We start from the raw sequence: 23,332 nt of genomic DNA on the forward strand, positions 1-23,332 counted from the left end.
AGGGAAAATACATTAAATGGGAGCGTGGGACGGTTTTGTTCAGCTTTTGTTTATGATTACATATTGCTCTGTTGTTCCTTGTGATGAGGATCTGACTCATGCCTAATCTGATCTCTCTGAGGTCAAAATGGTGCCTGAACAGACATTCTGGGAGTTTTCGGCATAAATTGTTTGTTGATTTTACCTTTGGTCCAGCATCTGTTAGTAGATGTGAGTCCTCTACACCCCTGTTCCATTACATTTGCCCTCTTACACACCTGCACACTGGTATGCACTAGTATACTCATCAGTCATAACAAACTGGAAGGGAGGAATCAGATTTGATCGCATCATCAGTGATGGAGTGTTCTTACCTTTAGTCGCCAGTCTCAGACACTGTGTCTTTGTTTCCTGAAGAAGAGCAATGCAAGAGTTCACACACAACACAACACAGCACAAGCTAACATGTTTAAACATAACACAGTGGTGCAGATGAGGTTGCTTGCAGATATTTTGCAGTTCAAAGTAGTGTGGACTATTTATTTTACCCTTTCTGTGCTGCTCACAGCCTGAAGGTAGATGTTGTAGTTCTTTCTTGGAGCCAGTGGAGGATTCCAGAACCCCTGGGGATTTAAAGCAAATGATCAGATGACTCTGAGGGTGGACAATTTCACACATAATCTCCCTTAAAAGGGAAGTCTGGTATATACAAACTGCTTTGTGCCCTTGTTTGTTTGTTAGTTAGCAGCACATCTCAAATCCTGTCAAAGGAAAAGTTCAATGAGAAAAGTCCAAACAAACATTCACATATCATCATGTTCTGTCGGGTTTGTTTCATCCATATAAATTCAAAGGGTATAAAAGACTGTTATGTGTCAGAATAATGTTGAAATATTCCTTCAGCACATTTAAATTTGTCTTGAATAAAGATAACTTCTTGAAAGAAATTCAATTACATTTTGCCTTTTTCTGATGAACTACTGCACCCAACCAGGGTTGCCACACAAAACTAACATTTCTTAACATTTACTTTCTGCAATTCTGTCAGAAGTTCTATTTTGCTTATCATCTCACTTGACATTTTTCCTCCACTACCTGGAAAATACATTGCTGAGATGAAAAATGACTTGCCTGATATGTCTTGTTGTCTCCGACAGTGAAGGGGAGTGGCTCTGGAAGGTTGCTGGGGGACAGCTGGGCGGCATAATAATACGGAGATCCACCGCTAGACGCACTGTGATAGGACACTGGGACCTGGGAAAGATATACGCAATAAAAATAATGTCAATATATCTAAATAGAAAGATCCAGTCATCTTAATGATTGATACCTCCTCCAAAAAGAAGAGCTAGCAATCAAACACATGTATGGTATACAGACTGTAATACCAGGCTAATGTATGTAGAGTTGATTAGTAATCACCTCATAACAGTCAGAAGAAGCTTGACGGCGCGTCCGTCTGGGATTTACTTCCTCAACAACAATCTGGTACGCACTGCAGACAAAAAGACAATTTAATACATAAATAACTCTACTTTTGTCTCAAAAAGTTGATGACACAGATTGAACAAATACATCTAAACATATCTAAAAAGAGGTGAACATGGGTTTTCTATTTACTTATTTCTATGTTACTTTAGGTTATTGATGTTTGACGTCTTATTATTATCATCATCATCATCATCATCATCTTTTTTTAAAATTTAATTTTATATACTGGTTTGATCCCCGAAGGGAAATTAAGAAAGAAAGCACACTCTAGCTACTGATTACAAACGCATGCATACATATTTTGTGAGTACAGGCCCCTGTATCACACACACACACAAAGGGGCCTGTAGGCATGCAGGGGAGGTAGAGTGGCAGGCAGCTCCTTCTTGGTGCGCCTCAAATGAGCAATTTGTAAAGGGGACGGCACCTTGCTCAAGGGTGCCTCGGCATTGCTCCGGAGATGAGCTGACACCTCCCACTGTTAGCTCACCTCCGGGTATTTTTGGGGGGGCGGGAGCGGGAATCGAACCGCCGATCTTAAATCATAGGACGACCCGCTCTACCGCCCGCTTTACCACTGAGCCACTGCCGCCCCATCATCATTATTATTATTTTATCCCCTTTGCTGCTGTGACCTCACTGCTGTGGGATTAAAACAGGATTATATTTTAATCTAATGATCTGTTATGCAGATGTCGGAGCATCACCAGTGTCTCATTTACAAATGTACTTGCAAGAATACTGTATACTAATACTATACTACTTGTTTTGATGTTTATCTTCATGGTTTAATGGGTGCCTTATTATAAATACTGTATTATAAATGTGACAAAAGGCTGCATTTCGATAGATACCCTAAACAGAATAAAAATATATCTCTACATGCACACAGCACCTGATAGGAGCTCCCTTGGCTTGGGCCGGTTTGAGCAGGACAGTGATGGTTGTTGCAGTTTCATTGAGAAAGGCCTCCGACCCGTCATATTCATCTATTGTCGGGGCTGAAGAAAGACCACGACTGCATTAGCACCACTGCATTAACACGTAAAGCTGATATTAAAACAACACGTGTGAGTAGCGATGCCTATCCTCTACCTGATATGTTAGTGGTGACGTTCAGTGTGGTCGCAGGACCGAACCCTTTGGAGGTGGATGCACGTATGGAGAGTTGGTACGTGACCCCTGGGTGGAGCTGGGAGAACAGGTGATGGCTGGCGTTTGAGGGTAGAGACACGGTGAGTCCAGGTCTCTGAAGAGGCACCGACGGATCGAACGAACGCAACCCACTGTAGCTGATCTGAGGTGGGGACAGGAAGGTGGCTTTAGGTTTGTTTTCTATTCAACATATTGACTCCAATCATTACTGTTTCTACTGCCAGTGCCAACAGTACCTCATATTGTATAATGATTCCATTAGGCTCCACCGGTTCCTTCCAGTAAAGAAGAATTCTGTCTTCAAATGGAGTGGCTCTTAGTGATTGACTGGGAACTGTACCTGGAACTGTTCACACAAAGAGAGACAGCATTAAACACTTCTAATTTAAAAAGAAAAATGTCTATAGTCACACACACACACTCCTTTATCCCAAAGCTGTCATTAGAAGGATCTTTCAAAATCTAAATCAGTTTTCTAGCAAATATTAGCAGCAATAGCAGGCTTTACTTTGTGAATTACAGGATGTCCTAAAAGTCATGATTTTACTCAAAACTTCAGCCTTTTTAAAGTGATTATAGAGTCAAACCATCTTCAGATTACCACCGCTATATCCACCGCAGCGGGTCACGGGGAGCCAGAGCCTATCTCGGCGGCATAGGGCATGAGGTGGGGGACACTCCAGGGACGACGCCAGTGCACCATGGAGCCACACACAAAGACGTGCAACCATGCACACACACACTCATTCCTACGGGCAATTTCGAACGGCCAATCAACCTGAAGCGTGTGCTTTTGGAAGTGGGAGGAAGCCGGAGAACCCGGAGAGAACCCACGCAGACACGGGGAGAGCATGCGAACTCCGCACAGAGCGGGACTCGAACCCGGGTCCGCAGTGTTGTGAGGCGGCAGCGCTAATCACTGCGTCACTGTGCCGCCCTATAGAGTCAAACAATTCTGTATTTTTTAAATGAGATAATAAAAGATGTGTATCGCACCATCTTCATCAGTTTGTATGATGGTTTCATCGCTCTCTTTCCGTCCCTCAGGATTGGTCAGAATCATCTTGAGACTAACGTTGGTGTAGGGTGGAAGATTTCCCACCAGGTGGCGTGGTGCTGAGGAGGAGAAGGGAAGAAAATTTTAAATTCTTATTTAAAAACATACGTATGCAACATTTTTGAATAACATGTCTAGTACCTCAAGGCTCATCCCTTGGCCCAGTGATTTTTTTTTTAAAAGAAAAATGTATTTTTGAAGATGACAAAACCTTTGGCTTAAAAAACAATCCTCACTTACAGACATACTTCTTACTGGCTCTCTCTAAACATTCTTCTGTTATTGTCTGACGATTCAGAAGCTGTTATCATCGTACTTTATATAACTTTCAACAAGTAGAATCAGTTATTCAATTTTGCTTTATGAAATTTCATAAGCTGTCAAATATTAGATCACAGACTAATGCAACTCGCTCAATACATCCTGAAGAGACTTCAGCTGTTTGAAAAGCCTTTAAAGCCTAATGGAGGAGGCCACTTTATGCCTTAAACTTGTTAACCGTGCATTGAAGAATTGATTTTAAATCTCCACCATCGAATGCAGAACAAGCCAGGTTCCAGCCTGCGATCCTCCAGCACACAGCCTGTGAGTAGTTCTACTCCAAGAGATCAAGCCTTTTGGTAAAGGCCACAATACTGCTGAACTAAATACAAAGAATATTTACTTTCTCCTGAAATGCTTGTACGTTTTATTCATTAGATAATCTACCACTGGCCTGGCAGTGATAACAGAGATTGTATAATCAGCGTTACCTTTGGGGTCCATGTCCAAGCAGTCGGCTTTGCTGCGGTTGCTGGCGGTCATATAATGGTAGCAGATGGTGACGTTAAAAGTGTGGCAGCGTGTGATGTTGTAACCCAGAGACTCCCAGTCCACCGCTATCAGACGAGATCTGGTCTCAGCGATCTTCAGCCGCTTAGGAGTCCGCATAGGTTCTACAGGAAAAAACGGGTGAACAAACACAGAAGGAAAGATGAAGCAAAATGATGAGGAGCAGATTTCTGACATGAGTCTTCCTCATTAAGAAAGTCAGAACAGACAGATTATTGCCATATGCACAGAAAATTACCATCATTCTGTGATGATTATTGATGTAATATGTGATTAAAAGATGCCAAAGAAGACTAGGACTGCTGCGTCAACACTTCCCTGAGGTAAAACATCAGGGTTTTATGAGTAGTTAGCTTTCCTCTGCTATTAAAGCATTTCTTACACGCAACGGCTTCTACAAGACGCAATCCATCTTTTATGAGGATTCAAAACTGCTATTGTCAATATAGTCTACCTCGCTATCCTGCCTGCCCAGGGCTTTAATTACCTTAACTGCCTCATTTAACTGAATCAATAACCCCCCCTAAGACACCACCCACCTCTCCACAGATTCACACCACACATTAAGGCAAACAAAACCAAATCTTTCATCATCCTCATACCTGCTCACACAAGTACTTTATATTTCAGTGGTGCTCCATTAATGTCAAAACTAAAGAAATGCCCTCCCAAGCCCCCGTGGCCCCTTATCTACCTGAAGGAGGTGTTTTCTAGTGGGATACCAATAACCCTTAGCAGCTGCTATTTGTTGTAGAAAAGTGATTTTTCTCTAACTAGAACAAATATCACACAATGACGGAGATTGCCCTTACCCCCCAAACAAACATCACTTTATTTACTCCTCACCAACAAAGGACTTCAAGTGAGTTTAGGCACAAAGTGGATGCAATCAGGTAGCAAGAAACGATACCAATGTGCATCATTTCGTGAATAGAAATGCTCAGGGATACGGACATGCAATTTTCTGTCTTTCAAAGATGCTGAATGACGACTGAATGAAACCAGTTGAGGTTGAGCTCAGAATAGTGACAAAAAGAAGTTATTCAGAGTCCAGCAATAGCATTAAAGGCAACATTCAGTCCATGAGTACCATTGGTAAAATGTTCTCAGAGTGTTGAAAGGACGAGGAGAATGACCCCTTGAACTTTGTGTGTATTAGTAGTAGTATTAGTAACTGAATCTGTCATATAGGTGAGATATTAAAGTCAATACAAGTCCAATATTTCCTATTTTAGTATAGTTCTTTTCCACCGCTGTTGTGAAGACAGCATAACCCCAGTCGAAGAGAAATTTAATGAAAAACTTTATTTTCTGCCCACTGAGCATCAGATTATCAAAAACTCATGTGTCAAAACACATAAGTTTATTACTGCACAACCAGAGCAAATTTAATTACCTTTTCTTGTTTATTGTTATCATAAACTGACAACTTTCCATCCTCATTCATTCTATCACCTGCCTCCTCTATTTCTATCACCCTGTAAAACTCCTGCTTCCTGTTTTCTCCTTCCAGGAATTAAAAAATAATTTTAAATAGAGACCCAACACTCTCCACAACCCCTCTTTGCCTGCTCTGTTTTTCCCTGGGTCTGCCTCTCTCAGGGGAGACAACACAAGGACACAAACTTGTCGCTTCTTCTGACAACCCATTATCTTCCTGTCACTCACACACACGCACACAAACACACACACACTCACAGACAGGGACGATCACACTTGGCTATTACCTCAATGTGTGACATGCACACACCCTAACACGCTTCAGGTTGAGACAGAATGGAGATTAAATCTGGGCGACCAATGTATGGTTGTGTATTTGTGTGTGTGTGTGTGTGTGTGTGTGTGTGTGTGTGTGTGTGTGTGTGTGTGTGCGCTCGTCTCAATAAAACTTCCCATAATACGAACTCCCGGTCAAGGGCAAACACGACTCTCACACACCGTCAGCAAACACACGCGCCGAGGTTTGTTAAGTCATTTAGATGTAAATAGCTCCCTAATAAAGAGGCATATAGACATATGAGAGGAAATGACAACATAAAAGCGACAGAATGTTGGGAAGGCTGCAAGGATGGGTCCGTTGAGAAAATATTATTGCCCTGTGTGAGTCTGTGTGCAAGCGTGAGAGCGAGATTGTGTGTTTTAATAGCGGAGGGGTCAGAGCATTTCATTTTTGCTTCAACCTGTTATTGGATGGTTGACATTTAAATAGGGATAGGGAGACCTATCGTTTTCTCAGCGTGTCTCTCCTTCTATTCCTGCTGCTTCCTTCCTTTCTCTCTCTCTCTCTCTCTCTCTGTTTAAATCAATACTTGTGATCCTCACCATAAACCCAGCTATTAGGGCAGATGCACACACACACACACACACACACACACACACACACACACACACACACACACACACACACACACACGAATGCGCACACAGACACACACCCCACATGGTTAGGGCAGAGTAATAAATTGCATTGATTTCAGGGTCTCTTGATGCTAACGCCACTTTGCAATGAGATGGTCTTCAACACAGAATTAAAACTAAATATATGGCGAGCTGCCTGTCATTCACAAACCAACGGGCACACGCACACACACACACTTACGTGTGTGTGTGTGTGTGAGCGTGAGCGTGCCTTTTACGCTGGAAACCACACAGCACTACTGACACATAATGGATTGCAGCTCATCTCGGTCTATTTACAATAGGTAATGAAAGAGAGAGTTAGGAGATGAAGAGAGAATGAAAGAAGAAATAAGGAAAGAAAAAGAAAGAAGGAAGAGGAGGCAATGATAAAAAAAAGGGCGTAAAACCAAAGCAATGTTCAGAAATATGAAAGAGGGTTGGAGGGAGTGATAAAGGGAGCGGAGAAAAATGGGAGAGACAGATGAGAGGAAAAGAGAGAGGCCAAGAGGAGGAACGGGGAGAGACAATAACTAGTTTGGATCGCGGCCAGAGTCAAGCGGGACCAGGTCCAATGGTAAACTACAGAGGCTGCCTTGTCCCTTTCCCCTCCTCCGGTACTGAGACAAATGGCTGGATTCATGTTGGAATTAAATGGCTTTGTTCTCCACAGATGGAGCTTTGAAAACAACAACAAATACCAATAAACACCAACAATAACAACAAGGACGGCAAGCTGCATATCAGCCCAATCCAGAGGTTGGAATTAAAGAACTGGAAACAAAAGGAGAGGAAATGAAACTGAATGAAACAGAACTATGCGAAGGGCATGAAAAAAAATCCCGTCCCTCAACATGAAGACGAGCCAAGAAATATACAGTAAAAAGACTTTAAAGAGGGAGAAAGAGGCTTAAAGAATTGCAGAGAAGAAAATATGTAAGGAAAAGGGGAAAGATAGGAGGCAGGGGGTGGAAAAGGTTGACTGGAGATGCGGCTAAATCCAAGTTAATCTGTCCAATTAGTTCCTAGTAATCCTTCCACTGTCATGATGAAGACAAATGAATATCCCGTTATTCATTCTGTTGCTTTCTTACTCTCAATAGGCCAGATTTAAGAACATGAAAGATGCATTTAAACGGCAGCACTTTTTCGAACTGCAATTGCAAGAATTTGATTCTGATTTTTCTGAGCATGGGCTAATTTATGGAATCAGGGGTGTAGAGTTTAAAACGGTATAGATGCCGGAAGAGCGGTAAGATTTGTCAAATATCAGTGAGCTCAGACACCTAATATTCTGGCAAATCATGGTTTCACTTTCTGTTGTGACTCTATTAATTTGCCTGTGTTATTTATCACTGTATACATGAAGCACTTAGTTTATGTATGAAACATGTGATGTACATGAAACCTTTTCGTTGATTTTTAGCAGCCAAGTTTAGGTGCAGCCAACAGCCACAGCTGTTATTTCCCACTATTTTTTCTGTCGAGTTCCCGTTTAAGAGCTTTCTCTTTCTAGCTCTCTGACACATTTTTGCATTTACACACAAATTTTTGGGGTTTTCTTCGAGGGATCCATATGTCTATCTATGCCAAATGCAAAAAACTGAACATGATCTGTGCCAAACCTACCCTGACAACAGCAAAACCATCAGTTTGCCATAAACCGCCCCGTGCACACGCAAACAGAACACGACAGCAGACAGGACGTCTGTAAATTTCTTAGCTGCTATTTTAAGAGCCTGACCCTTAAAGCATCATAGTGCTGAGTGTGTGTGTGTGTGTGTGTGTGTCTGTGTGCTTTCACATATATTAAAAAAAAAGTACATGAGAAACTACATCCGTGCCTGTATGTCTGAAAATGTGTGTTTTATTGATTCCATTCTTCCATTAATCCGAGTGATGCTGAGTTTGTGCAACATCCACGAAATTCCAGGACTGTATGAACTCAACGTGTGTGTGTGTGTGTGTGTGTGTGTGTGTGTGTGTGTGTGTGTGTGTGTGTGTGTGTGTGTGTAACCTGCCATGACCAAGAGGTTTTTGGCAGAAAATTTAGGATTTGGATTAAAAGCTACTTCATCACCTTCTTCTGTCACACACACACACACACACACACACACACACACACACACACACACACACACACACACACACACACACACACGCACGAAACACAGACTCACTAACCCTTCATTTCAAGTTGATTATTTTTCACCCTTCAGACAAGAGCAATAAATCACAGCAGAAGAAAAATCGAGACGAGTGGGAGAGAGAGGAGACACACGATACAGAAGTAGAGACAGAGAAAAAACAAAAGAGTGCACTTGGAGAGATGAATAGAGAAAAGGAGAAAGAGAAAGAAATTACATCATTCTGGTTATCATATAAGCTCTGCAGCCTGTGTGTGTGTGTGTGTGTGTGTGTGTGTGTGTGTGTGTGTGTGTGTGTGTGTGTGTGTGTGTGTGTGTGTGTGTGTGTGTGTGTGTGTGTGTGTGTGTGTGTGTGTGTGTGTGTGAGGTATCTGCTCTGCATCTTATTAGCTTTATTGGTTTTTAATTAAACTGTGCTTTATGTGGTAATATGTTTGGGTTTTACGCCTGCTGTTGGGACACACATTTTCACCGTGTGAGTGTGTGTTTTTTGGATATTTTGTTGAACTAAATATTCAGTAAACTCCAGGTGGTGGGATCAGAGAAACTAACCAAACAGAAGAAAGTAAAGGAATCATTACCATTTAAATAACATTTCTACCAAGAGTGTGTCTCTTCTTCCTTCAACATGGAAATGCACACACAAGTCTGTGTGTGTGTGTGTGTGTGTGTGTGTGTGTGTGTGTGTGTGTGTGTGTCTGCGTGCGTGCGTGTGTGTGTCTGTGTGAGAGCTTGCGCGCCTGTGTGCGTGTGTGTGAATGACTTTCTTCAGGGAGACAGGTAAGGAAATAAGTTCTTAGACTCCTTACTTTCATTCAGTAGTGACCCCTGTGTATGCTGCAGATAAACTTATTTAATATTTAACATTTAGATTTAATATACAATAATTTATGCATATCCGCTCATATTTAAAAGTCGTTCTTTCCTCTGATTCACCTTGTCCAATACGAGGTTACATGTTCATAGAAAATCCTGACAGACGTTTCATTTTCATTCTTACATTTAGATGACATCTGAGGCTTCAGGCAGCAGCTGGTTAGCTTAGCTTAAGACTTGAAGCAGCTCGGCTAGCTCAACACAAAGGTAGCAAAGGATTATGATTTAAAACATTATATCTGTTTTCTGTATTCTGCATAAAAACCAAGTGTAAAAATGTCAAACCGTGGTGTCACCGGATCCTGGAAAGTAAATGCAAGTAGCTGAAGCAGGCAGGAACAGTTGTGGGCTGCTGGTTGCATCATGTAAAGCACACTGGTCCTAACAGGATTTCTCCCATGTGCAATATATGACTTACACCCCCTTCTTATTCTTACTTTAAATTGCATTTCAGATCAGCTCTTTTTCAAGACCATTGTTACACATTAAAACCTTTCTTTTCTGCCCCCTAGAGGTACACTCACTCTAAAAATACAATTAAAATGTGAATGTAAGACGAGATAACTTGCTCCAAGGATCATTTGTTTAAATGCTGCCATCCTTAAAGAAGAAATTTCTCTGAATCTCATGAGGAATTGTAGATAATCCCTCTCAAACTCGATGTTCTTGTCAGCAGAAAAAAATATTAACACGAACAAATTTGATGTTATTTACTAAATTCATAACCATATTCCTTCTCTTTGAAGTGATGTCAACAAATGATGTAGATTAAGATGAGTTAGCATGTTTAACCAAAATGTTCCTGAGTGAATGAAAAGATTAATTTCAGCTTCCTGTTTCACAGGAAGCTGAGGCACCTGAACATGGCTATGACTTCCTCTCTGTCAATAAACACACACAGGCACACACACAGAAACACACACAGAAACACACACAGATTTATTCACACATTCACACACAGGTTTCAAGGCAGCAGTCAGGCCCCATGGTTATGAGTTTTCATCTCTTTCATTTTCATTCTCCAATTTCATCATTCTCCTCTCTCTCCCCCCGCTTCCATCCTGTCCTCTCTTTCTTTTCCAGCCTTATTGTTTTTCATCATCTCCCTATCGCTCTTCTATTCTGTTTCTTATTCAAGCTCGCTGCTTTTCTTTCTCCCTCTCTCATATGAGCCCACTCCTGCTTGCTCCATCTCTCTTTCTCCCTCTCTCTCTCTCGCCCCCCAGGCTAGCTGTGTTTATATTTCAGTCGTTTATTTCTACAAATGTCAGACAGTGTTTCTGCCCTCCGTCTATTGATCCACGGAACGAGAAAAGAGACGAGGGGAGAGAGGTAGGGAGAAAGAAGCGTGGTACGAAGGGAGGTGCATGGGAATAGGAGATATGAGTGAGAGAGGAAAAAGAGAGAAAACAGAAATGAGGTGAAAGACGGAGTGAAGAATTGGGGTAAAAAGATGAGAAAGGTGTAGTTAGCCTCCAGCGATTTAATCACTTTGTCTCATATGACTGAGCAACCACTGAACTGACTCCTGTCCATCCAGCCTCCTCTCCAGCCCATAGAACAAATACCCCACCAACTAAAATACAGACAGCAGGACAATCAGAGTGGCCTGGACGGATCAATAGACAATCCTGTCTGTACTCAGTTACCCACCTTTTCACTGCAGAATTGACTCGATACTGTACACAGTTGTTGCCCTACCTGCACATTTGGTCCTGGTGATGAGTGGTGGTCCAGGTTTGCCTGTTCCTCCCTCTCCAGGTCTGGTTAGTAACACTCTGATCTCATACTCTGTGTCTGGGTCCAGATGCCACAACTTATAGTTGGGGGAGTTGACGGCATGAGTCTCCGTCCAGCTGCCAGACGTCATACGGTATTCGACCTAAAGATTGCAAAGGAAATGGTAGAATATTTGATTCATCAATAAAAATCTGAATGGATTCTCAGTCAATCACAAAATCATTAGCTTATTAGCTAAAACCTCATGAGATCATATCATTTTTTAAAGAGCTGGTTTGTTCTGGTTTTGCAAACAAATGTTTAATCCTGAACGTACCTCTTTCAGTATAATAGGTCCGTCACCGAATATTGAGTTAGCATTCAGCTGGATCAGCAAATACGTAGGACCAACACCAAGCAGCTGGGGTGGGGCGATGGGGTGTGGGGGCTCTGAGGAGAGAAAATAATGAACAAGATTCATAAAAGGAGGCTTTATCAGACGGATAAAAACACGAAAACACAACCGGGAAGTGGCGCAAAGAAAACTGTCAAACATTTTATGTGATTTAATAAGTAGTTTAAACAAACTACTAATGAGCAATGGCAAAAAATATAATGGAGTAGATTCCTACAACATCAAGAATCTTACAGATCAATTTGTTGGAGTTTGGCTTAAATCCACATTCCTGTTCTGACTTGTTTAAGAATTCTTCCCAAAACACCTTTTCTATATGTTCCTTTCATCTGACAGCTAGAAACCACGTTGTTTCATGGACCTTCACTCTTTTGCGTCTTAAGAGTTATAATGAACTTTATATTAATGCAAACACGCCTTTGCAGCTGCTTCACATCAAAAGCCTACCACCATCAAAATGTGGAACTTGGGAGGCTCGCTTTAGAAGCAGCTTTGGAAAATGTTGACTCTTGTGACCGATACTTGGAACCCCATTCAGACATGGACTATGTTCATTTGGTGGATTCATCCATCAATAAAAGTAATAGCTCATTGTCATTCATACCGTCTGTTATGCAAATGTTCTTTACGACAAAAGAACCACGACGTTGATGTGATATTCTGCGTCCAGTGCGGTACCTCTGAAGTGGTGGGCTGTTTAAAAAGTAAGGATATAAAGGACAAAGAGTCTCCTATCATCTGCATTAAGGATAAAGTTTTTTTTTTAAATGCTTTAATGAGCTGAGGCCTCTGAAATGTCTCATCATTGGTTTCATGACATTTCCAAACTTTTTTGTAAAACGATGTGATACTTGAAAGATCTCAACATCTTGGAATTCACTAATCACTGTGCTTTCTGGTTTATGAAACTGGATTTATTTCCTCCCTCCCTGCTTCAGCCCATCATTAACCTAATGGCATTCAATCATGATGTAACAGTGATGAAAATGAAAAACCAAACTTTATGAAGTTCGGGCTCATTTAATTGCTGCCGCGGATTTTACCTCCAAGATTCGCGCAAGAGAACAAAATAAGAATTTGGGCTTAGATTAATAAACAAATTTTAAAAAGGCTTCTTGGTTAGCTATAGCTTTTTAGCTCTTTTGTAAACAGACAGATTTTTATTGCTTATTTTTTTATTTTGTTAATCTTGACGCCATGATTTTTTCTAATCTTGCCACTTGTACTAAATTCACCACATTTTCCATGAGTACATCTCTAGTTTTCTCTCTTGAATGTGACAGAATTTCTATATTTTTTATGTCAATCCCAAAACTACTCATGACTGAGGAATTAATTCTTTTAATTGAACTATATTTCATTTGCCTACAGTGTATTTTTCATATGACATCTGTCTTGAAATCCATCCGTCTTCTCCGTCCCATGCCTCTGAATAAATACTGCTGTGCGCCTGCTCTTGGATTTTCATGTGATGGATGTCTGATGGTTCAAGGCCAGTCAGTCAGATCACAGGTAACTGTCACACGTGTGATCGACAAGATGTAGGCTCCACACACACAACCTCGAAACACGGTACAGCAAAGATTTATCTCAATGACACGTATACACAGGAGAAGCAAAATTAATTATGAAAACCACACACACACACACACGCGCAAGCACGCCCGCACACGTGATATTTATTTCTGTACTGTGTATGTCGGAGGGTTTTCTATACTAAAAGTCCATTTTCTTTAGGTGTGCGTGCAGAATGTTAACTTAAATGCTATAATCACAATATCGCTTCATTAAAAAGTATAAAATTACACCAAAGTAGTGACAAACAGAGCATCAGAGACCGCTTTGATTGGACTTTAATTAAATGTCCTGCCGCTCTTTGGTTCATGGTGCCATCTTGTTTAGTCTCATCTGGTTCAGCTGAGCTAGAATGAGATTCTTCCTTCCTCTTATCAGAGGATGCTCTTCTTCCGTCTCATGACTGATAAAAAATGGCAACACAAACAGGATCAATGACCAATGATGGATCAATCGACCAGGAACACAGGATGAAAGAATCCTTTATCCCCCAAGACTCAATTTTTCTGGAGAAACCCAAACACATTGTTCCTTTAATAGTTATTTTATGAATTGTGTTGTTATCTCTTTTTGCCTTTGTGTTTCTGTTGTCATATTGGTGTGTGTGTGTGTGTGTGTGTGTGTGTGTGTGTGTGTGTGTGTGTGTGTGTGTGCGTGTGCGTGTGTGTGTGTGCCTGTCAGCAGCATGCAGGCTGGGAAGTTTCCTTTTTAGCAACAGATGAAACACTGTAGTTTGACAGCACTAGCGTGTGCGCATACGCAAACGTGCATACACACAAACAGGCGTGAATGCAGATAATGAATGTTGAAGCGACTTCAGAAAACCAACAACGTCAACAACTTGTCAGCTCGCAACTCCATCAAATAAACAAAGTAAACGACGTGATGATTAACAAACAAATAAAGGAACGAGGCAAATTCTCACAAAGATAAATGTATTCAATAGTGTAAGCGTGGATTTGTGTGCTTGCAGCCTGCATTTGTGTTACTTAAAAACTATTGAAAATCTAACGGATAAATAATAGACATAAAATGAAACAGTAAGAATGTAAGTGGGTCATTATGTGACTCCAGAGGAAATAAGAGCTGGCACTTTGTTTTTGTGTTCCCATCACTTGTCATTTGTACAGTTGACCTAAAAAACAGAACAAATCATCAACGCTGGTGTTGTGCAATGGGTTTGTTGTCAACATCTTTTATATTATTAAAAACATATTTGAACCTTCTCATCATTTCTAATTTTTTGGGTCAAATGTAAATTGTAGTAACAAAGCAGATGAAAACTTTGAATATGCGTGTTGATTCTGACTCGACCCATCTGAGTGGTTGATTGTTTTCACTTTCTAGACTCCCGTCAGACGCGGCTAGGGGGCTTCGGATGCAACATTTATGATGGAGTGTACAAACATGTCGCACGACACATTAACGTAAAGACAGAGCGGTACCAGTGTCCGGTAGGCATGTTCTTATTTGTGCTTTGCGGTTCGGCGTCAGCAACCTTGTCAATAAAGTTAAGTTTTCACAAACTGCTGCTGCAACACTACGGACCTGACTGGAGGACATCTGACCTCCAGGACGAAGGAGGAGTGTGTGATTGTGTGTGTGCAGCAGCCAACAGTTGTAGTAGGTTCTCTATAGTTCCACAAAGCCTGAAGCTTCACCTGTCAGTACTACTCACAGTTAGCGTGTGTATGTGTGTGTGAGAGAGAGCGAGAGCGAGAGCGAGAGCGAGAGAGAGAGAGAGAGAGAGAGAGAGAGAGAGAAGTGGACCACTACAGGTTGAAGACAGTTGTATAAATTGGAGTCCGTTGTGTGTCCTCCTAAAGCTGATTTGTGTGTGCATGTTGTGACAATAATATTGCGGGAGCTTTTTGGGCCAAGGATTGTGTGTAATGCAAGCTGACATGGTTAGTGTGTGTGTTATTCTGTGTGTGTGTATGTGTGTGTTTGTGAGAGTGATAGGAGCTGGCGTGATGATGCATTCTGTCACCGTAGGAACCACAGGGCAGGACTTTACTGGAGCTCGGCTCCGACCACGCCAAGAATGACGCACACACAAACTCGGACCTCTGGACACTTGTATATGGAGTTTGGTCAAATACTTCCTCATTTGAATAATAAATATTTTATTTTTTCTAGACTTTTATTGCACTTTCTGCTTTGACTCCAATTAAAAATTTGATGCCCTGCTGTTGGAAAAATGGAATATTTTATTGATGAAATTAGCCCATAACCTCTATCTCAGACGAATGTGAGCGCACTCACACAAAAATCATTCAAATGTGGCTGAAAATGCAAAAAAATTTAAATAAATTCATATTGAAGAGGCCAATAGTAAAATACAAACTGATACCAGACTTTCACGTCTCTATTTATAGTAGCTATCTTACCTTTTTACGTCTATATATTGTATGTGAACATGTTTTGATCCTGCACAAAACAAGCAATTAAAAAAATGTTCCCTTTATTGGATCACACTGATTAATTATAGTACAGTGTCCTAATAATAATGCGTACATCCTTAAGCAGGTAATAACTAAATTGTTTGCAGTTTTTTTTGCAGATAAAATGCAGATTAAATAAGAAATTCAATCTAAAATGCCCCTGGAACTATGAAAATACAGTTAAAATGCAAATACAATTTAGGAACAATGTAGTTGAACAATCAAAAAGTTCAACTCATTAAAAAATGGATCCACTGTTGCATTTCTGCTTGGGGGGGGGGAACAGTTTTAAGAATTATGTGAGAATCCCGCATGACACCACTCATCCTCCCATGATGCACCTCTCTCTCTGCAAAATGGGCTTCATTTGTCTGATCCTGACGTCTCCACAACACAGAGGGGGATGATGATGGCACATCAGTGTCATCTACATGGTGTACATATCAATACAGTGAGCTCGTGTGTACCATCACCGAGGCAACGTCTCATCACTGGGGGTGGGAGCTTTGAAAATGAATTCTGGGTTATTATTGTACTGCCAAAACATTTTTAATATACAGAAATCTTATTTTGGCACTCATAATTATTTATCCCATTTCCCTCTTCATCCATATTCGGTCCAGATACACGACCACTCCACTAATTATATCTTATCCTTTCTACTCTTTCTTCAATGTCAAAGTGAACAAATATAAAGAAAATTTTCAGCGTAAAAAATACTAATCACGCAGCTAAATAGCATCCATATTCTTGGCTGCCAGTGTCCTGCAGGAACTTTCCAACACTGCACACTTTTCAAGAAGTGAAGTAAACACATTCCCTGTTTCTTTGATTTCTCTCAAGCTCCCATCTCCCATCTGATATTTCTAATAAATAAACATGAGGCTCTTTCCACATTCATACATGCATTACTCATTCTTTCATTGTGATATCTTTCTAACAACCAGACTCTGGATCAATATTCATAATCACCAATATCCCTCAGTGCTCCAAAAAGCACATTTTCTCGCATCTCGAAAAGCGGCTAGCGCTCGAAACGACGCCTGACTACGAAACACATGGTGCTCGACTTGAACCTGAGTCTATTTCCATATATGTAGATCGGTCCTATTCATGTTTAGACATGACTCCTGCTGTGTGGATCTCTCATCTCGTTCCTCTTTGACTTCTCATATTCTAAAAAGATGTTCTTGATAAATAAACATGAGACATTTATGTATTCTTACTAAATCAGCAAGGTCCTGTGGTATGTCAGCAATCACTGAATCCACTGGACCGGAGACAAAACATGGCCGTTTCTCCCTTATAGCCTCGTCAGAGGAAGCATCTGTAGTGCCACACAGGAAGTTACCTGGACCTAAAACCAGCTCATATTGTATAATATGTGTAATAGGTCATTTAATATTCATGTGCTCACTTCTGCTTTGATTCCTGCAGAATAAAGAACATGATTCGGCTCAGCTGTTTACATATTCAGACATATTCCAGATTCATGTATGGATATTGGGATAATGAGCCGACTTTCTGCATTTAAGTTTTCTACACCATTTCCAGTTCTCTTTTTTCTCAATCTCCTCTGTCATCCATTTTATCCCCCCCTCCTTTCCGTCACTCTTATATCATTCTTCCTTCCCGTCTCTCCCTCTTTTGAATATGTAATCAACTGGATGTGAATGAATAAAGAATCCAATCTCAAACACACATCGGTGACACCTTATTAACCACATGTCAGCTGCACATGACAGCTGAAGCACACAGTTCCCATCCGCGGTGCACGCATTCACACACAAACGCTAACACAACTGGTTCTCAGCTTCATCAATCCACACACACACACACACACAAATGAATGCGAGGCTGGCATATACACATCTGCATGCACCCATGCACACACTCCCTTCATTAGACTAGATTGTGTTAGCGACGAACATTTTATCAGAGACAGTAAATGCAAATTTGATGGGAAACACATTTAAAAATTTCAAAAGTTACACACAATGAAAAGTTATCTGAAGCACAAAATATGTAACTGGGTCAGAAAAATAATTCGGTCAACAATGGAGATTAAAACCAATTTCATGCTGAATTTTTCTGCCTAACAGCAACAATGGCCAAGTCCATCCCATTTCATTACCATAGGGACAAATTATATTTTTAAGTTATCACCATATTCATGTATAGCGGGTTCATCTTGCACAATTTAGATTATTATTTACAAAGGTCAAACAGTTCCCTACATTAGTAAGTACTTTAGTATTAGCTTAGCAAATATATCATGTGATGATGCAGAGTCTACCTCAGAGGAGTTAGCATACCTTTAGCTAATCACATAATGGTAGTTTATGGGGCTTTGCTTACATCCCCTGAGTAGCGTTAGCAGTCGTGTGGAAGCTACTCTTGGATGCTGTTAGAGCTTAAGGTTAAGTTTATCGAATCTTAATGTTCAAATTATGCATATTATTTAAACATGGAAAAAAAACAAAAAATAGAAAAGCACAAAGATAACCACGGCCTTGTATATCTTGATTAAAAATAACTTTACAGTTTCCTTACTATACTTATTATAACAGACAAATAAGGTTCATGGTGTTCCACTGGTGACAATGCTAACTTTTTAGCAGACCAGTAAAGCAAAAAAATAATTAAAACCATTAAAACAGGAAAATTTTTATCACATCTAGGGGTTGGAATTACACATATACTGTATATATAATCAAACACTCACCTCTCACAATAAGCCCTGCAAAGTTAGACACTCCAGAACCACGCTCTGATTGGGTGACGCAGCGGTACAGATCTTGATCCTGATTGGTCACTTCCTTGAGGTGGAAGGAGGCAGCGAACCGTCTGTGGTTGATGTTTTTGGTCTGAGCCACAGGGATGTCTTCCCCATTTCTCCTCTTAATCACAAGGAAAGCACACAAAGACCCATCAGGACTGGTGGAGCAACGAATGCCTTGCTCAAAGTCACAAGTCAGCACTGAATCACACGCGCACACGCATACACACACACAGACAGACAGACACACACACACACAAGACACACACACACACACACCTCCCCCCTTCCTCACTGACAGCAGGTTTGAAGGTCATGACTACAATAGAGCTATAATGAAATCAGCAGCTATTAAACTCTTAATCATGTTAGCTGGTAGGATGTATAGCCTGGAGTGTGTGTGTGTGTGTGTGTGTGTGTGTGTGTGTGTGTGTGTGTGTGTGTGTGTGTGTGTGTGTGTGTGTGTGTGTGTGTGTGTGTGTGTGTGTGTGTGTGTGTGTGTGTGTGTGTGTGTGTGTGACACTTTATTATGGGATGTACTGGTCCTGAGGGTCTCCATATTCAGTGCAATTATTCATCCCTTTGTGTGCGTAATTCTACACCATCCATACTTGGGGATTTTTACTTATTTATTCACTTATTTATTATTTAACTGATCATAATGCAAAGATAATCAGTCAGAGGTCCTTCTAATGTTATGCTTATTCACTGTTGAATTTCACAAGTGTTCTTTTAAAGTGTTCAAGTTTGATTCTATTTTTTATCAGGATGCATGAATCTCAAAATAGATATTTGCAAACACGGGTAGATAAAACAATTTTAAAAAATGTTTTCTGGTATTTTGGATGAACCAAGACAGTTCCCTTCGCCACTGTATAAAGTACGTGTAGCTGTAGTTTCAGCAGCGATAGATTTACAGCATGAGTTGTATTTTTGAGCATGCATGTGTACAGCTGTACCTGTAGCCAGAGTTTATTGCTTGACGTGTCCCGTCCAGTTGCGATGCACTGAAATGTGGCGTTCTGTCCGGCATTGACCTCCACATCCCCCAGACGAAGGAAATGAGGAGATTTGTCTGCAGAAAACAAACAAATGAGGCGAGGAGTTATGGATACAAACAGATCAGGGTTTCGCTAACACACCTTATCCATTTCAGGACATCCCCTAACCCTGAAGAAAATGGTTATTATTACTGAGATCAGATATTCCTGGTGTTAAATGAAACCAAAGCGCAGTTCTGCACTGCCACCGGGAGGTAGCATCCATGTCAGATCCAGTATATATAATTCATATCGCTCCCAATTCTTAACTGCCAGAGTAAGCTGTGAAATAAGACGTTCAGACCTTGAAGATGCAGCTCAGCTATGACATTTTTATTCCAGGGAGGTGATTGCAATCATAGATAGAAGCTACACACACACAAGTTTGTGTGTGTGTGTCCAGAAATGCAGCTGTGAGAATGAATGCATCCACTGTGGGGACTAAAGTACTAATTCCTTTTCAAATAGTTGCTCCTTCCTTGTAAGAGTCCCACACCTCTCCCTTTATACGACCGGGCTTTAAAAGACTCTTCTTTTTATATTTCCTCAAATTCCATGTCACTTTATTGCCAGAATTAATGTCCAGGAATTCATTCAGGGATATTTTGCTTATTTCTGGCAGTGAGAGGGACGACAGGGACTCTAGGACCTCACAAACTGCACAGGAAGACGGTGCAAGACAGTATATTTTCATGACTTGTAATCAATAGAATCTATTAAGAGACAAAATTGTTCCTGGTGCTGCCAGACAGACAACAAAAAGCAGTTGTAATTGAATCCTTTTCAACATAGAGACCCTCCAGGAACCCGTCTGAGGCTCTAGATTAACACCCCTCTGTTAACACCCGTCGTTTGCCATCACAACTCTTTCTTGGCCTCTAGAAGTGGAAGCAAACGCACACAAGCGAAGGAGAGAAGACTCGAGACGTAGCGAGAATTTAAAATGGTTCGTGGTCATCTCTTTGCGGTCAGCGTGAGACAAGACAGCTACTGTTCAGCGTCTGTATGTGTGTGTCTGTGTGAGTGTGTGTGTGTTCAACTATGTGTGCACGTGGGTTAAAGAGAGGCAGGGACAAAATGCTGAGTGGTCAGAATCTCTCGTCTCTCTATGATTGCCCTAATACTGTCTCATTTCCCGCTTCACTCTCTCTTGGTCCCTCTTTCTTCCTCTCACTCTTTCTCTCTCTCTCTTTTTCTTCTCTCATTTTTCTCAACGAATCGTCTTTCTCCTCTTGGTGCTTCCCTCCTTTCCCGTGTCACCTTCCCACTTATCTGCCCATTCGACTGCAAAGGAAACCATCCCAGGTACAGTCTAATTAGTGGCCAAAGCTATCGCCGTCTATCCAGCGAACTAGGACTAATTGCTCGCATGCTAATGACTCACCGCATGGGTAGCTGAGCACCTGAATGTCGTCGATGGCGATGAAGCCGGCTTTGCTGTCTGAAACCTCTGCTTCAAATATGACCTGGAGAGAGAATTAGAGACGTTCATTATTTTGTTTGAGGCGGAAAACGTGGAAAAATTTTCGAAATACAGCAGAAGCTGCAAACAACACCATTCTAAGCAGTAAAGCAACATTTACATTTCCCCTGTGTCCACATCACAAACCCTCTATGGCACAAAATCATTAACCGTCTTTAGCAGTACTGCCATATCACAAGCCGAGCCTCTGAAATGCATTTTAGATGAATCCTGAGCACCCGGGACGATACGAAGTGAGACTATTGCCATGTAAATCTGCCGTCAAAATGATGGATTCAATCTAAGTTGTCACAGAATAGATTGAAAGTCAGTGACAGCTGCCAGTGATGTGCATTATGCTGGATAAATACGAACCTGCCATCCTGACTGATGCCTGGTTTATACATTCTGGCCAGCGAGCCAGGAAGGATAAATGAGATACTTCCTGCTGGATCATATTAATCTCCGTTGGTACACATTAAAAAAGCTGACACATAAATGGTCATCAGTGATGAATCCGAAGGCGGTTTGATTGTCTTTCCTTTCCCGTCCCTTTTTCTATTAACCTTTTTTCATATTTCTCTTGACTTATTTTATTCTATCTACATCTACTTTTTTTTCTTTCTTTTTTGATAAAACATGAGCGTTCCCTCCATGTCCATGTTTTGTGAGACATTTTGTCCTAGAGGAAATATCCACTGGATTGATTTGATTAATGTTCCCCAAAGACAGGAAAGGTCTGATTTAGAAAGAAGATGGCAACAAACTGCAGATAGGGATGAAATGATGGGGTTTCGTTGTGATTCAACAGGTGCACACATTTACCCCCCCATCCCAGTTCATCAACCCCTGTCCTAAATTACTACTCATCCTCATTCATCTCTCCTCAAAGCCCTCCCCCTCATCCAGGCGTTTCCCCTCCAACTCTTCATTTCTCCAATCATCATCCCTCTTTCCAGCCATTCCTCTTCCCCCAACTTCTCTCTTTCTGCATCTCGCTGTCTGTCTGTTTCTTAACGCTGTTTACTTGGAGAGGAGCTCTGTAATGAACAGAGGGGTGGAGGAGGAGAGTGGGAGGGTTGCTATCGAAAAGAGAGATGGAGGTGGGAAGAGAGGGGGTGAGCAGTCCTTGTCATTCATCACCTGTAAGAGGAAATCTGCCATGAACTGTTTACCCATAGCTTATCATCCCCTGCTTGTCACACTCTCCCCCTCTGCGTCTCTCTCACCTCCCAATTTATCTTGTCTCTCTCTCCTATCATCTTTCACTCATAGCTCACTGCGGAGCAGCAGAAAGACATCAGTTGACTTTTAATACCTTCATGTCCGCCTGTCTTCAGACCGGCTGCCCCCCCGTCGCCTTGCTCTTCTGACCATAGACTGTTGACTGTTGGTTTAGGTAGCCGTAACCTTTATAACCTGTCTTTCTCACTGCTTATCCATGTGTGTGTGAGGTCACAGGTGAGGTGTGTTTATTACCGACCGAGTTTGAGTTCACTTTTGTCTCCTGCTTTGTTAGTGATTGCGTATTTCAGGAAGTCGATTTTGCATTATTTTGACAAGACCTGAGGTCGATGCAGCAAAGATGCAAAGTCCGTGCCGATTTTACTTCCTCATGGAGTTTAATTATCAACCAGGCAACTGCTTTCTTTCTCTGATTCACAGATCTGATGGGGGTTATTTTTCGAAATCCAGTTCCAATCATACAGGTATGAATGACTGATGGGTTTTACGAGTTCTCTCGTGACCAAAACACCTGAAGGCTGAGAGCTGACACACGATGTCTGTAGAGCATACATAGATCCTCTTGTCAACGTTGACATACAATGTGCAAGCAATGGGCATTGAATCAAGAACACTGAGGTTGACTGAATTTATCCTCCAAAAATAATCCTTTGGATTTTTAAATGCACATTTTTTAGACGCTGCTGCTCTAATTATTCAAAAAATTGCATTGACTTTAAA

At 41.2% G+C, this 23,332-nt stretch overlaps 1 protein-coding gene across 7 annotated transcripts in view; it reads right to left on the reverse strand.

The window, feature by feature from the left end:
* ptprk (protein tyrosine phosphatase receptor type K) overlaps positions 1 to 23,332 on the reverse strand; it is an 87,068-nt gene that overhangs the window by 20,297 nt on the left and 43,439 nt on the right. For all 7 annotated transcript variants that reach the window (XM_068341870.1, XM_068341869.1, XM_068341867.1 and 4 more), the window contains exons 6-19: positions 21,290 to 21,371; positions 19,825 to 19,940; positions 18,812 to 18,986; positions 11,990 to 12,102; positions 11,635 to 11,815; positions 4,435 to 4,617; positions 3,622 to 3,741; positions 2,862 to 2,971; positions 2,566 to 2,767; positions 2,366 to 2,471; positions 1,402 to 1,474; positions 1,111 to 1,233; positions 528 to 602; positions 354 to 390 (exon numbers count right to left, since the gene is read on the reverse strand). In XM_068341870.1, the coding sequence (XP_068197971.1) occupies positions 354 to 390; positions 528 to 602; positions 1,111 to 1,233; positions 1,402 to 1,474; positions 2,366 to 2,471; positions 2,566 to 2,767; positions 2,862 to 2,971; positions 3,622 to 3,741; positions 4,435 to 4,617; positions 11,635 to 11,815; positions 11,990 to 12,102; positions 18,812 to 18,986; positions 19,825 to 19,940; positions 21,290 to 21,371 (1,696 nt within the window). The remainder of the gene's footprint in view (positions 1 to 353; positions 391 to 527; positions 603 to 1,110; positions 1,234 to 1,401; positions 1,475 to 2,365; positions 2,472 to 2,565; positions 2,768 to 2,861; positions 2,972 to 3,621; positions 3,742 to 4,434; positions 4,618 to 11,634; positions 11,816 to 11,989; positions 12,103 to 18,811; positions 18,987 to 19,824; positions 19,941 to 21,289; positions 21,372 to 23,332) is intronic.

The sequence above is a fragment of the Antennarius striatus genome, chromosome 19 (assembly GCF_040054535.1).
Source record: "Antennarius striatus isolate MH-2024 chromosome 19, ASM4005453v1, whole genome shotgun sequence".
NCBI classification, from domain to species: Eukaryota; Metazoa; Chordata; class Actinopteri; order Lophiiformes; family Antennariidae; genus Antennarius; species Antennarius striatus.